The sequence below is a fragment of the Coregonus clupeaformis genome, chromosome 31, assembly GCF_020615455.1.
Source record: "Coregonus clupeaformis isolate EN_2021a chromosome 31, ASM2061545v1, whole genome shotgun sequence".
Lineage (NCBI taxonomy): Eukaryota > Metazoa > Chordata > Actinopteri > Salmoniformes > Salmonidae > Coregonus > Coregonus clupeaformis.
Genome location: NC_059222.1, coordinates 28,402,550 through 28,417,971, shown reverse-complemented (window position 1 = coordinate 28,417,971; position 15,422 = coordinate 28,402,550). Strand labels below are relative to the sequence as shown.

Genomic DNA, 15,422 nt, shown 5'->3' with positions numbered 1-15,422 from the left:
TGCAAATGTAGCAAGTTATGGAGGTAAGGCAATAAATAGGCCATAGTGCAAAATAATTACAATTAGTATTAACACTGGAATGATAGATGTGCAAGAGATGATGTGCAAATAGAGATACTGGGGTGCAAATGAGCAAAATAAATAACAATATGGGGATGAGGTAGTTGGGTGGGCTAATATCAGATGGGCTGTGTACAGGTGCAGTGATCGGTAAGGTGCTCTGACAACTGATGCTTAAAGTTAGTGAGGGAAAAAGGAGTCTCCAGCTTCAGAGATTTTTGCAGTTCGTTCCAGTCATTGGCAGCAGAGAACTGGAAGGAATGGCGGCCAAAGGAGGTGTTGGCTTTGGGGATGACCAGTGAGATATACCTGCTGGAGCGCATACTACGGGTGGGTGTTGCTATGGTGACCAATGAGCTAAGATAAGGCAGGGATTTGCCTAGCAGTGATTTATAGATGGCCTGGAGCCAGTGGGTTTGGCGACGAATATGTAGTGAGGACCAGCCAACAAGAGCGTACAGGTCACAGTGGTGGGTAGTATATGGGGCTTTGGTGACAAAACGGATGGCACTTTGATAGACTACATCAATTTTGCTGAGTCGAGTGTTGGAGGCTATTTTGTAAATGACATCGCCGAAGTCAAGGGTCGGTAGGATGGTCAGTTTTACGACGGCATGTTTGGCAACATGTTGCAAAATAGGAAGCCGATTCTAGATTTAACTTTGGATTGGAGATGCTTAATGTGAGTCTGGAAGGAGAGTTTACAGTCTAAGCAGACACCTAGGTATTTGTAGTTGTCCACATACTCTAAGTCAGACCCGTCGAGAGTAGTGATTCTAGTCGGGTGGGTGGGAGCCAGCAGCATTCGATTGAAGAGCATGCATTTAGTTTTTACTTGTGTTTAAGAGCAGTTGGAGGCTACGGAAGGAGTGTTGTATGGCATTGAAGCTCGTTTGGAGGTTTGTTAACACAGTGTCCAATGAAGGGCCAGATGTATACAAAATGGTGTCGTCTGCGTAGAGGTGGATCTGAGAATCACCAGCAGCAAGAGCGACATCATTGATATACACAGAGAAAAGAGTCGGCCCTAGAATTGAACCCTGTGGCACCCCCATAGAGACTGCCATAGGTCCAGACAACAGGCCCTCCAATTTGACACATTGAACTCTATCTGAGAAGTAGTTGGTGAACCAGGCGAGGCAGTCATTTGAGAAACCAAGGCTATTTAGTCTGCCAATAAGAATGCGGTGGTTGACAGAGTCGAAAGCCTTGGCCAGGTCGATGAAGACGGCTGCACAGTACTGTCTATTATCGATCGCGGTTATAATATCGTTTAGGACCTTGAGCGTGGCTGAGGTGCACCCATGACCAGCTCGGAAACCGGATTGCATAGCGGAGAAGGTACGGTGTGATTCGAAATGGTCGGTGATCTGTTTGTTAACTTGGCTTTCAAAAACTTTCGAAAGGCAGGGCAGGATGGATATAGGTCTGTAACAGTTTGGATCTAGAGTGTCACCCCCTTTGAAGAGGGGGATGACCGCGGCAGCTTTCCAATCTCTGGGGCTCTCTGAGAGGTTGAACAGGGTAGTAATAGGGGTTGCGACAATTTCGGCGGCTAATTTAAGAAAGAAAGGGTCCAGATTATCTAGCCCAGGTGATTTGTAGGGGTCCAGATTTTGCAGCTCTTTCAGAACATCAGCTGTCTGAATTTGTGTGAAGGAGAAGCGGGTGGGCATGGGCAAGTTGCAGCGGAGGGTGCAGAGCTGGTGACCGGGCTAGTGGTAGCCAGGTGGAAAGCATGGCCAGCCGTAGCAAAATGCTTGTTGAAATTCTCGATTATTGTAGATTTATCGGTGGTGATAGTGTTTCCTAGCCTCAGTGCAGTGGGCAGCTGGGAGGAGGTGCTCTTATTCTCCATGGACTTTACAGTGTCCCAAAACTTTTTGGAGTTAGTGCTACAGGATGCAAATTTCTGTTTGAAAAAGCTAGCCGTTGCTTTCCTAACTGCTTGTGTATATTGGTTCCTAACTTCCCTGAAAAGTTGTGGGCAGAACTGAAAAAGCGTGTGCGAGCAAGGAGGCCTACAAACCTGACTCAGTTACACCAGCTCTGTCAGGAGGAATGGGCCAAAATTCACCCAACTTATTGTGGGAAGCTTGTGGAAGGCTACCCGAAACATTTGACCCAAGTTAAACAATTTAAAGGCAATGCTACCAAATACTAATTGAGTGTATGTAAACTTCTGACCCACTGGGAATGTGATTAAAGAAATAAAAGCTGAAATAAATCATTCTCTCTAGTATTATTCTGACATTTCACATTCTTAAAATAAAGTGGTGATCCTAACTGACCTAAGACAGGGAATTTTTACCAGGATTAAATGTCATGAATTGTGAAAAACTGAGTTTAAATGTATTTGGCGAAGGTGTATGTAAACTTCCGACTTCAACTGTATATACACTGCTAAATTAATAGTACTAAGAATGCATTGAGATAATTATCTGTAGTTATTCTCAGGATGAGGAAGGTCATAATAGAATTATGGATATATATATATACGGTATGTTAATATAATTGTACATTCTGACAGTTGTAATGTGTGATAAAGTTGAGGGTTTTAATTTTGAGTGATAGGACCAATGTGAATCACTAAGAATTGTCATTCAAAATTTGGTTGAGATAAGTAATTTGGTTTTGGTTATGATTTATAAGTTGACTGAGTGATTTAAGTAAATTGTTAGTATATATGAGTAACTAAAGATGTTGAAACTATTTTCAGCATGAATGGTATTGCTTGTACAATTGCGAGATAACTGTCTTAAATAGATATTATGGTTAAAACAGCGATACATTATTGTAATGTCTTAGGATACACTTAGGATTTATTTTGAACATCATTCAGGTTACTAATTATAGAGCCCAGAATAAATTGTTATTATTTACACTTACTGTGGTAATATCTATGAGAGTTTTATGTTAAAGTAAGGAACGACCACATACATTCGCTGGGACCCTATTCCCAGCTAAGTGACATGAAGCAGCAGGACTGGGGACCACAGCCAGGATGGTGCACTTATCCTGGGGAGAACCTAGGGAAGAGAGGGGGTGGGGGATGGGGAAGAGGAGGGCGATCGGGGAGAAACACAGAGACAGACATTTTAAAAGATTGGAGATGACTATCCATAAAAACAACACACATGTTCTCAGACACTAGCTTGGAGATCCGTGACAGGATGTCTGTCACCCCGCTGAGCCTCTCCTGCAGTTTTGGGGTCACATCCACTTGAATGTCCTTCATACGAGGGACCTCCACCAGCCGAGACTCCTACAGAGCAAAGGAGGAAAATATGACATTTATGATTTACAGTGGGGAAAAAAAGTATTTAGTCAGCCACCAATTGTGCAAGTTCTCCCACTTAAAAAGATGAGAGAGGCCTGTAATTTTCATCATAGGTACACGTCAACTATGACAGACAAAATGAGGAAAAAAAATCCAGAAAATCACATTGTAGGATTTTTAATGAATTTGCAAATTATGGTGGAAAATAAGTATTTGGTCAATAACAAAAGTTTCTCAATACTTTGTTATATACCCTTTGTTGGCAATGACACAGGTCAAACGTTTTCTGTAAGTCTTCACAAGGTTTTCACACACTGTTGCTGGTATTTTGGCCCATTCCTCCATGCAGATCTCCTCTAGAGCAGTGATGTTTTGGGGCTGTTGCTGGGCAACACAGACTTTCAACTCCAAAGATTTTCTATGGGGTTGAGATCTGGAGACTGGCTAGGCCACTCCAGGACCTTGAAATGCTTCTTACGAAGCCACTCCTTCGTTGCCCGGGCGGTGTGTTTGGGATCATTGTCATGCTAAAAGACCCAGCCATGTTTCATCTTCAATGCCCTTGCTGATGGAAGGAGGTTTTCACTCAAAATCTCACGATACATGGCCCCATTCATTGTTTCCTTTACACGGATCAGTTGTCCTGGTCCCTTTGCAGAAAAACAGCCCCAAAGCATGATGTTTCCACCCCCATGCTTCACAGTAGGTATGGTGTTCTTTGGTTGCAACTCAACATTCTTTGTCCTCCAAACACGACGAGTTGAGTTTTTACCAAAAAGTTCTATTTTGGTTTCATCTGACCATATGACATTCTCCCAATCCTCTTCTGAATCATCCAAATGCACTCTAGCAAACTTCAGACGGGCCTGGACATGTACTGGCTTAAGCAGGGGGACACGTCTGGCACTGCAGGATTTGAGTCCCTGGCAGCGTAGTGTGTTACTGATGGTAGGCTTTGTTACTTTGGTCCCAGCTCTCTGCAGGTCATTCACTAGGTCCCCCCGTGTGGTTCTGGGATTTTTGCTCACCGTTCTTGTGATCATTTTGACCCCACGGGGTGAGATCTTGCGTGGAGCCCCAGATCGAGGGAGATTATCAGTGGTCTTGTTTGTCTTCCATTTCCTAATAATTGCTCCCACAGTTGATTTCTTCAAACCAAGCTGCTTACCTATTGCAGATTCAGTCTTCCCAGCCTGGTGCAGGTCTACAATGTTCTTTCTGGTGTCCTTTGACAGCTCTTTGGTCTTGGCCATAGTGGAGTTTGGAGTGTGACTGTTTGAGGTTGTGGACAGGTGTCTTTTATACTGATAACAAGTTCAAACAGGTGCCATTAATACAGGTAACGAGTGGAGGACAGAGGAGCCTCTTAAAGAAGAAGTTACAGGTCTGTGAGAGCCAGAAATCTTGCTTGTTTGTAGGTGACCAAATACTTATTTTCCACCATAATTTGCAAATAAATTCATAAAAAATCCTACAATGTGATTTTCTTGATTTTTTTTTCCTCAATTTGTCTGTCATAGTTGACGTGTACGTATGATGAAAATTACAGGCCTCTCTCATCTTTTTAAGTGGGAGAACTTGCACAATTGGTGGCTGACTAAATACTTTTTTTCCCCACTGTATGTTAAAAATAATAAAATATGGGGATTTTTTCCCAAAACGACTTGCAGCTAACATATATATTTATATATGTGATCTATGTAAATAAAGGAATATAACACAGCTGTAAAACTGTGAATGAGTATATGGTGGAGGTCTACCTATTTCCCAGGAGCATAATAACAAGTGGATTTGGGTACAGTGTTTATTTCCCCCTAATATCTTTGAAGAATATACCTAAAATCATTAGGCCTACTTCTTTCTACTGCTGATCTGAGACCAGAAGGGTAAAACATTGCAGATAGAAATGCAATATATAGAGTATAAAGGATTGCCTGCCCTCCAAAGAAGAAACATCTGTTCTACATGATCTATTTCTATCTGAACGTTACACCTCGTAATCAAGCTTGTTAATTGATCGTTAAGTCTTGTTTGGCTTCAGGTGGGAGTCAGGTAAAGGGTCATTAGTGGCCTATATAAGCCTCTTACAGGCCATGGGAAGACATTACTTGTTGATAGCAAGACTGTTGTTGTTATCATGGGAGCTCTGAGAGGATTGCTGCTCTTTGTGCTGACTGTTGGGGTCTTCAATGGTTGGTTGACTAATGTTTTATTTGGATTGAAGGGCTTTGTTTGGGAACTATGCTTAACTTTGTAAATTGGATTAAAATGTGACTACTGTTTTGTGAGCTTCTCTTCTGTCAACTCTCTCCTCAGTTTGTTGTTCCCCTGTTGGAAAGTCCAAGAAGCAAGATCGAGTCTTTCTACAGAGGAGATTTGGAGGTAAGCGTTCTTTCCCCCACGTTTTATCCCATCCCTTGTAGCAATGTTCTTTGTCTCTGTATATGGTGGTGTTTGCGTTACTCTTTGGTGTTAATTGGCTTTAGTCAAATATTGACTGTTTAGAGACCAGAGGATCCCTTTAGTTTCATAATGTTTAGCCAGGAATTGTCAACCTTTGCTGTTGTAATAACTTGCTTGTGTACCGATATTTCTCAGAGCTAGCATCAAATGACGTCTCCATTGCACATGCCCTGGCCTTGCTCCGGTCCATAGTGTCTGACTCTAAACAAGCCAGAGAAGGTAAGGCCTGCAACATACTCTTACAACTGTGCTGAGTTGAGTGGTGTGCAATGTTGCGACACAATCAAATGGAACTGTAGCACAGATATGCTCCTGTAGAATGCCCAACTGTTTTGGTCTGTAATGCAGAGTATTTGGAGACCAATGACGACGACTCTACTGGTGCCGCTACCGGCTCGCCTGACGACGACGACTCTACTGGTGCCGCTACTCGGCTCGCCTGACGACGACGACTCTACTGGTGCCGCTACCGGCTCGCCTGACGACGCAACGACTCTACTGGTGCCGCTACCGGCTCGCCTGACGACGACGACTCTACTGGTGCCGCTACCGGCTCGCCTGACGACGACGACTCTACTGGTGCCGCTACCGGCTCGCCTGACGACGACGACTCTACTGGTGCCGCTACCGGCTCGCCTGACGACGACGACTCTACTGGTGCCGCTACCGGCTCGCCTGACGACGACGACTCTACTGGTGCCGCTACCGGCTCGCCTGACGACTCTACTATCAAAAAGTAAACAAGTGGGTATGGTACGATCTCCTCCGCTCTTGAGGTCTCCAGCACAAGTGGGAAAGTCTGTAGACCAACAGCCTTCTGTTACTGACCATGCTATTGAGGAACCATTCACCTCTGCAACTGGGATTTATTGGCCACAAACATGGAAATCTGAAGCGGGACATTGTGCTTAGGAGTCATGCAAGAGTTCATGGGTACTGTAGTCCAGGGTGTGTGGCTCTGCATTTGCTTGTTTTGCCTCTAAATTAAACTTTGACTCTAATACTTGTGTCAGTGTTTTTTGTAGGTTCATACTTTGACATGAGGTCAGTTACCTGACTTGAGTAACTGGGTTGATGTGTACATTATTGCATGATTATAAACATGCTTTTGCATCAGCATTATTACAATGACCCCTTTGGGTATAAACAGGTTAAATGCTAGATTTTTTAAATTACCATTTGACGTTGGTATTGATATCTGCTGTGTAGGTCAATGTATGCTAGTAGCATCCTACTTGGTTTTTAGAATCTAATGGGTCCTAGTCCATGGTAACTTGTTTACTGGGTTTTAGAACTGAGGTCTTAGTTTGGGGGTGGTACATGTCAATGAGGATGTTGCAGAATCTGTGAATAATAGTGAAGACATCAACACTATGGAATCATGTAGTAACCAAAAAAGTGTAAAACAAATCCAAATATATTTGAGATTCTTCAAAGTAGCCACCCTTTGCCTTGATGACAGCTTTGCATTCTCTCAACCAGCTTCATAAGGTAGACACCTGGAATGCATTTCAATTAACAGGTGTGAGAAACGACAGTCCATTACTTTCAGACATGAAGGTCAGTCAATCCGGAACATTTCAAGTACTTTGACAGTGTCTTCAAGTGCAGTCAAAACATCTAGCGCTGTGATGAAACTGGCTCTCATGAGGACTGCCACAGGTAAGAAAGACCCAGAGTTACCTCTGCTGCGGAGGATAAGTTCATTAGTTACCAGCCTCAGAAATTGCCGCACAAATAAATGCTACAGAGTTCAAGTAACAGACACATCTCAACAAACTGTTCAGTAGAGACTGCGTCTATCAGGCCTTCATGGTCAAATTGCTGCAAAGAAACCACTACTAAAGGACACCAATAAGAAGAGACTTGCGTGGGCCAAGAACCACAAGCAAATCAAATTCTATTGGTCACATACACGTGTTTAGCAGATGTTATTGGGGTGTAGCGAAATGCATGTGCTTCTAGCTCCGACAGTGCAGTAATATCTAACAATTTCACAACATATACCCAATATACACATCTAAGTAAGGAATTAATTAAGGACATATACATATTATCCGAGGCATTAACGTTAGGTGGTTGGTAGCTGCTGTACTTAATTACAGCTACTGATTGCAGTCTGCCAGTTTGGCTTTATACATAGCTTGGGCTTTGTCGAGTAAGGCTTAAACTATGTATTTAGATTGTAGTTAGGTATTATAGGTAGGCATCGTGGGCTGTATATTATTAAGTAGTATAGGTAGGCATCGTGGGCTGTTGTGGGTAGTTGTTGTGTAGTTATTGTAGGTTACTTTTGTATTCGGCGGTGCCGGGTGTAGCACGGCTAGCTAACTCACCTCCTGGATTAGCTGGCGAGTAGCTATTAGCAACGGTAGCAACTAAAAACAATATCCTTTTAGCCAGCTACATTCGTTCGCAGCGACGCCGTTTTTCAAACAAAGTCAACACAGCAGCCATTGCTAGCTAGCCAACACTACCAGCTGGCTGTACTGTAGTAGCTAAATACAATATCTTTGTGCTAGCTACCCAACGTTTAATCATTGCTGCGTTATGAAAGGTAAGCTTGGCTTCTTATATGGTGTTGAGTAAAGATTAAACCATGTATTTAGATTGTAGGTAGGTATTGTAGTTAGGTATTATAGGTAGTTTACTCAGGTAGTTATTGTAGGTTATTGTAGGTAATTATTGTAGGTAAGTATTGTATTCGGCGGACCCCGGCAAAGCACGAGGCTAGCTTACCCACTACTTGGACCAACAAAGCTAGCTAGCGGGTAGCTACTGGTAACTTTTAGCAACTGTGGTTAGTTGTTTCCAATGTTATTTCATTTTTAAGAGTACCTGTGATTGAGCCAGCTAGCTGCCACCATTCAGCTGTTTTTGTAACCTCATTATCCGAGGCATTAACGTTAGGTGGTTGGTAGCTGCTGTACTTAATTACAGCTACTGATAACAGTCTGCTGTAGTTTACAACAATTCTAATTTCTAAAGTGGAAGTTGGGAGAGTTTTATTCGGGTGGTTCAGTGAAACAATTATAGTTTCTGAGGTGGAAGTTGGGAGAGTTATATTTTTTTTGGTGAGGGAGGCCTGCTCTCTCCTTTCCCAGATGTTTAGTTCATTTCATTCCGATCTCCTCTGCATTATTGTAGCCATCTGCTGCAGCCTGTCAACTATGCCTCTGCCTATCCCTGTTCTCTCCTCTCCGCACAGGCTACACAAACGCCTCACACCGCGTGGCTGCTGCCTCTCTAACCTGGTGGTCCCTGCACGCACCACACACCTGGAGTTCCAGGTCTCAGGCAGCCTCTGGAACTGCCGTTCTGCCGCCAACAAGGCTGACTTCATCCCAGCCTATGCTACCCTCCAGTCCCTCGACTTCCTGGCGCTGACGGAAACATGGATTACCACTGAAAACACTGCTACTCCTACTGCTCTCTCCTCGTCTGACCATGTGTTCTCGCATACCCCGAGAGCATCTGGTCAGAGGGGTGGTGGCACAGGAATCCTCATCTCTCCCAAGTGGTCATTCTCAATTTTTCCCCTAACCCATCTGTCTATCTCCTCATTTGAATTCCACGCTGTCACAGTCACTAGCCCATTTAAGCTTAATATCCTTGTCATCTATCACCCTCCAGGTTCCCTTGGAGAGTTCATCAATGAGCTTGACGCCTTGATAAGTTCCTTTCCTGAGGATGGCTCACCCTTCACATTTCTCTCTGCCTCCTTCTTTCCACTCCTCTCCTCTTTTGACCTCACCCTCTCACCGTCCCCCTACTCACAAGTCCGGCAATACGCTTGACTTCATCTTTACTAGATGTTGCTCTTCTACTAATCTCACTGCAACTCCCCTCCATGTCTCCGACCACTACTTTGTATCCTTTTCTCTCTCGCTCTCCTCCAACACTACTCACTCTGCCCCTACACAGATGGTAACGCGCTGCCGCAACCTTCGCTCTCTCTCTCCCACTACTCTCTCCTCTTCCATCCTATCATCTCTTCCCTCTGCTCAATCCTTCTCCCTCCAATCTCCTGATTCTGCCTCCTCAACCCTCCTCTCCTCCCTTTCTGCATCCTTTGACTCCCTGTGTCCCCTATCCTCCCGGCCGGCTCGGTCCTCCCCTCCAGCTCCGTGGCTTGATGACTCATTGCGAGCTCACAGAACAGAGCTCCGGGCAGCGGAGCGGAAATGGAAGAAAACTAAACTCCCTGCCGACCTGGCATCTTTTCACTCCCTCCTCTCTACATTTTCTTCATCTGTTTCTGCTGCTAAGGCCACTTTCTACCACTCTAAATTCCAAGCATCTGCCTCTAACCCTAGGAAGCTCTTTGCCACATTCTCCTCACTGCTGAATCCTCCCCCCCCCCCCCCTCCTCCCTCTCTGTGGATGACTTCGTCAACCACTTTGAAAAGAAGGTTGACGACATCCGATCCTCGTTTGTTAAGTCTAATGACACTGCTGGTCCTGCTCACACTGCCCCTACCCTATGCTTTGACTTCTTTCTCCCCTCTCTCTCCAGATAAAATCTTGCGACTAGTGACTGCAGGCCGCCCAACAACCTGCCCGCTTGACCCCATCCCCTCCTCTCTTCTCCAGACCATCTCCGGTGACCTTCTCCCCTACCTCACCTCGCTGATCAACTCATCCTTGACCGCTGGCCATGTCCCTTCCGTCTTCAAGAGAGCGAGAGTTGCACCCCTTCTCAAAAAACCAACACTCGATCCCACTGATGTCAACAACTACAGACCAGTATCCCTTCTTTCTTTTCTTTCCAAAACTATTGGCGTGCCGTCTTTAGCCAACTCTCTTGCTATCTCTCTCAGAATGACCTTCTTGATCCAAACCAGTCAGGTTTCAGGACTGGTCATTCAACTGAGACTGCTCTTCTCTGTGTCACGGAGGCTCTCCGCACTGCTAAAGCTAACTCTCTCTCCTCTGCTCTTGTCCTTCTAGACCTGTCTGCTGCCTTTGATACTGTGAACCATCAGATCCTCCCTCTCCACCCTCTCCGAGCTGGGCATCTCCGGCGCGGCTCACTCCTGGATCACCCCCAGGGCTCAGTTCTAGGCCCTCTCCTTTTCTCCCTATACACCAAGTCACTTGGCTCTGTCATATCCTCACATGGCCTCTCCTATCATTGCTACGCTGACGATACACAACTAATCTTCTCCTTTCCCCCTTCTGATAACCAGGTGGCGAATCGCATCTCTGCATGTCTGGCCGACATATCAGTATGGATGACGGATCACCACCTCAAGCTGAAACCTGGCAAGACGGAGCTGCTCTTCCTCCCGGGGAAGGACTGCCCGTTCCATGATCTCGCCATCACGGTTGACAACTCCGTTGTGTCCTCCTCCCAGAGTGCGAAGAGCCTTGGCGTGACCCTGGACAACACCCTGTCGTTCTCCGCTAACATCAAGGCGGTGACCCGATCCTGCAGGTTCATGCTCTACAACATTCGGAGAGTACGACCCTGCCTTACACAGGAAGCGGCACAGGTCCTAATCCAGGCACTTGTCATCTCCCGTCTGGATTACTGCAACTCGCTGTTGGCTGGGCTCCCTGCCTGTGCCATTAAACCCCTACAACTCATCCAGAATGCCGCAGCCCGTCTGGTGTTCAACCTTCCCAAGTTCTCTCACGTCACCCCCTCCTCCGCACACTCCACTGGCTTCCAGTTGAAGCTCGCATCCGTTTCAAGACCATGGTGCTTGCCTATGGAGCAGTGAGGGGAACGGCACCTCCGTACCTTCAGGCTCTGATCAGTCCCTACACCCAAACGAGGGCATTGCGTTCATCCACCTCTGGCCTGCTGGCTCCCTTCCTCTGCGGAAGCATAGTTCCCGCTCAGCCCAGTCAAAACTGTTCGCTGCTCTGGCACCCCAATGGTGGAACAAGCTCCCTCACGACGCCAGGACAGCGGAGTCACTCACCACCTTCCGGAGACATTTGAAACCCCACCTCTTTAAGGAATACCTGGGATAGGATGAAGTAATCCTTCTAGCCCCCCCCCCAAAAAAAATTTAAAAAATATAAAATTGTTGTAAAGTGGTTAACCCACTGGCTATAGGGTGAATGCACCAATTTGTAAGTCGCTCTGGATAAGAGCGTCTGCTAAATGACTTAAATGTAAATATGGACAAGCGATGTTAGAGCGGCATGGACTAAGATACAGTAGAATAGTATAGAATTCAGTATATACACATATGAAATGAGTAAAGCAAGATATGTAAACATTATTAAAGTGGATGGTGTTCCATTTCTTAAAGTGTCCAGTGATTTCTATAAGTCTATAGGCAGCAGCCTCTAATGTGGTAGTGATGGCTGTTTAACAGTCTGATGGTCTTGAGATAGAAGCTGTTTTTCAGTTTCTGTCCCAGCTTTGATGCACCTGTACTGACCTCGCCTTCTGGATTCTTTGCTGCCCTTCTTGACACCAGGCCATCCTCCAAAAGTCTTCGCCTCACTGTGCGTGCAGATGCACTCACACCTGCCTGCTGCCATTCCTGAGCAAGCTCTGCACTGGTGGTGCCCCGATACCGCAGCTGAATCAACTTTAGGAGACGGTCCTGGCGCTTGCTGGACTTTCTTGGGCGCCCTGAGGCCTTCACAACAATTGAACCTCTCTCCTTGAAGTTCTTGATGATCCGATAAATGGTTGATTTAGGTGCAATCTTACTAGCAGCAATATCCTTGCCTGTGCAGCCCTTTTGTGCAAAGCAATGATGACGGCATGTGTTTCCTTGCAGGTAACCATGGTTAACAGAGGAAGAACAATGATTTCAAGCACCACCCTCCTTTTAAAGCTTCCAGTCTGTTATTCTAACTCAATTAGCATGACAGAGTGATCTCAGGCCTTGTCTTCGTCAACACTCTCACCTGTGTTAACGAGAGAATCACTGACATGATGGCAGCTGGTCCTTTTGTGGCAGGGGGCTGAAATGCAGTGGCATTTTTTGTTTGTGATTAAGTTCATTTTCATGGCAAAGAGCGACTTTGCAATTAATTGCAATTCATCTGATCACTCTACATGACATTCTGGATTATATGCAAATTGCCATCATCAAAACTGAGGCAGCAGACTTTGTGAAAATTATTATTTGTGTCATTCTCAAAACTTTTGACCACGACTGTATACACTCTGTTACAAGTCTCTCCACGAACATCTGGTAATCATCATGAGCACTCCCATTCTTTGATGTTATTACTCTTTACCCCAAGTCAGTATATCCTGTCCATCAATCATGCTATCATAAACATCAGTAATCTCCTCTGACATAACAGAATGTAGACTCTGTGGCACCAAGCCAATTATCTAGTAACTCTAACCTGGTCCCCACGATGCTATGACATGACATAACACTATAAAAACCTCATATCACTAACCTAAATGACAAAGTGAAACGAAGGAAGCCTGTACAGAATAAAAAATATTCCAAAACATGCATCCTGTTTGCAATAAGGCACTAAAGTAAAACTGAAAAAAAAAATGTGGCAAAGAAATTAACTTAATGTCTTGAACATAAAGTTATATTTGGGGCAATTCCAACACATCACTGAGTACCACTTTTCATATTTTCAAGCATGATGGTGGCTGCATCATGTTATGGGTGTGCTTGTCATCTGCAAGAACTAGGGATTTTTGGGGGGGGGATACAAATAAATGGAATAGAGCTACTGTAAGTACAGGCAAAATCCTAGAGGAAAACCTTTTATTTTTATTTATTTTATTTCACATTTATTTAACCAGGTAAGCCAGTTGAGAACAAGTTCTCATTTACAACTGCGACCTGGCCAAGATAAAGCAAAGCAGTGCGATTAAAAACAACAACACAGAGTTAAATATGGGGTAAAACAAAACATAAAGTCAAAAATAGAACAGAAAATATATATACAGTGTGTGCAAATGTAGCAAGTTATGGAGGTAAGGCAATAAATAGGCCATAGTGCAAAATAATTACAATTAGTATTAACACTGGAATGATAGATGTGCAAGAGATGATGTGCAAATAGAGATACTGGGGTGCAAATGAGCAAAATAAATAACAATATGGGGATGAGGTAGTTGGGTGGGCTAATATCAGATGGGCTGTGTACAGGTGCAGTGATCGGTAAGGTGCTCTGACAACTGATGCTTAAAGTTAGTGAGGGAAAGGGTCTCCAGCTTCAGAGATTTTTGCAGTTCGTTCCAGTCATTGGCAGCGAGAACTGGAAGGAATGGCGCCAAAGGAGGTGTTGGCTTTGGGGATGACCAGTGAGATATACCCGCTGGAGCGCATACTACGGGTGGGTGTTGCTATGGTGACCAATGAGCTAAGATAAGGCAGGGATTTGCCTAGCAGTGATTTATAGATGGCCTGGAGCCAGTGGGTTTGGCGACGAATATGTAGTGAGGACCAGCCAACAAGAGCGTACAGGTCACAGTGGTGGGTAGTTGGGGCTTTGGTGACAAAACGGATGGCACTTTGATAGACTACATCAATTTTGCTGAGTCGAGTGTTGGAGGCTATTTTGTAAATGACATCGCCGGTCGGTAGGATGGTCAGTTTTACGACGGCATGTTTGGCAACATGTTGCAAAATAGGAAGCCGATTCTAGATTTAACTTTGGATTGGAGATGCTTAATGTGAGTCTGGAAGGAGAGTTTACAGTCTAAGCAGACACCTAGGTATTTGTAGTTGTCCACATACTCTAAGTCAGACCGTCGAGAGTAGTGATTCTAGTCGGGTGGGTGGAGCCAGCAGCATTCGATTGAAGAGCATGCATTTAGTTTTTACTTGTGTTTAAGAGCAGTTGGAGGCTACGGAAGGAGTGTTGTATGGCATTGAAGCTCGTTTGGAGGTTTGTTAACACAGTGTCCAATGAAGGGCCAGATGTATACAAAATGGTGTCGTCTGCGTAGAGGTGGATCTGAGAATCACCAGCAGCAAGAAGCGACATCATTGATATACACAGAGAAAAGAGTCGGCCCTAGAATTGAACCCTGTGGCACCCCCATAGAGACTGCCATAGGTCCAGACAACAGGCCCTCCAATTTGACACATTGAACTCTATCTGAGAAGTAGTTGGTGAACCAGGCGAGGCAGTCATTTGAGAAACCAAGGCTATTTAGTCTGCCAATAAGAATGCGGTGGTTGACAGAGTCGAAAGCCTTGGCCAGGTCGATGAAGACGGCTGCACAGTACTGTCTATTATCGATCGCGGTTATAATATCGTTTAGGACCTTGAGCATGGCTGAGGTGCACCCATGACCAGCTCGAAACCGGATTGCATAGCGGAGAAGGTACGGTGTGATTCGAAATGGTCGGGTGATCTGTTTGTTAACTTGGCTTTCAAAAACTTTCGAAAGGCAGGGCAGGATGGATATAGGTCTGTAACAGTTTGGATCTAGAGTGTCACCCCCTTTGAAGAGGGGGATGACCGCGGCAGCTTTCAATCTCTGGGGCTCTCTGAGAGGTTGAACAGGGTAGTAATAGGGGTTGCGACAATTTCGGCGGCTAATTTAAGAAAGAAAGGGTCCAGATTATCTAGCCCAGGTGATTTGTAGGGGTCCAGATTTTGCAGCTCTTTCAGAACATCAGCTGTCTGAATTTGTGTGAAGGAGAAGCGGGTGGGCATGGGC

At 45.0% G+C, this 15,422-nt stretch overlaps 1 protein-coding gene across 1 annotated transcript; it reads left to right on the top strand.

Annotated features, from left to right (window-relative positions):
- Positions 1 to 5,455: 5,455 nt before the first annotated feature.
- LOC123481132 (polysialoglycoprotein-like) lies at positions 5,456 to 6,246 on the top strand. Its single transcript, XM_045209937.1, has 4 exons — positions 5,456 to 5,532; positions 5,657 to 5,722; positions 5,939 to 6,022; positions 6,152 to 6,246. Exons 1-4 carry the CDS (start codon positions 5,478 to 5,480, stop codon positions 6,244 to 6,246), a joined length of 300 nt encoding a protein of 99 aa, XP_045065872.1. The 5' UTR covers positions 5,456 to 5,477.
- Positions 6,247 to 15,422: the final 9,176 nt, after the last annotated feature.

Coding starts and splice junctions, on each gene's coding strand:
- LOC123481132 (XM_045209937.1), top strand. CDS start 5,478: ATGGGAGCTCTGAGAGGATTGCTGCTCTTTGTGCTGACTGTTGGGGTC. Junction 5,723..5,938: donor TCTACAGAGGAGATTTGGAG/GTAAGCGTTCTT, acceptor GATATTTCTCAG/AGCTAGCATCAAATGACGTC. Junction 6,023..6,151: donor CTCTAAACAAGCCAGAGAAG/GTAAGGCCTGCA, acceptor TCTGTAATGCAG/AGTATTTGGAGACCAATGAC.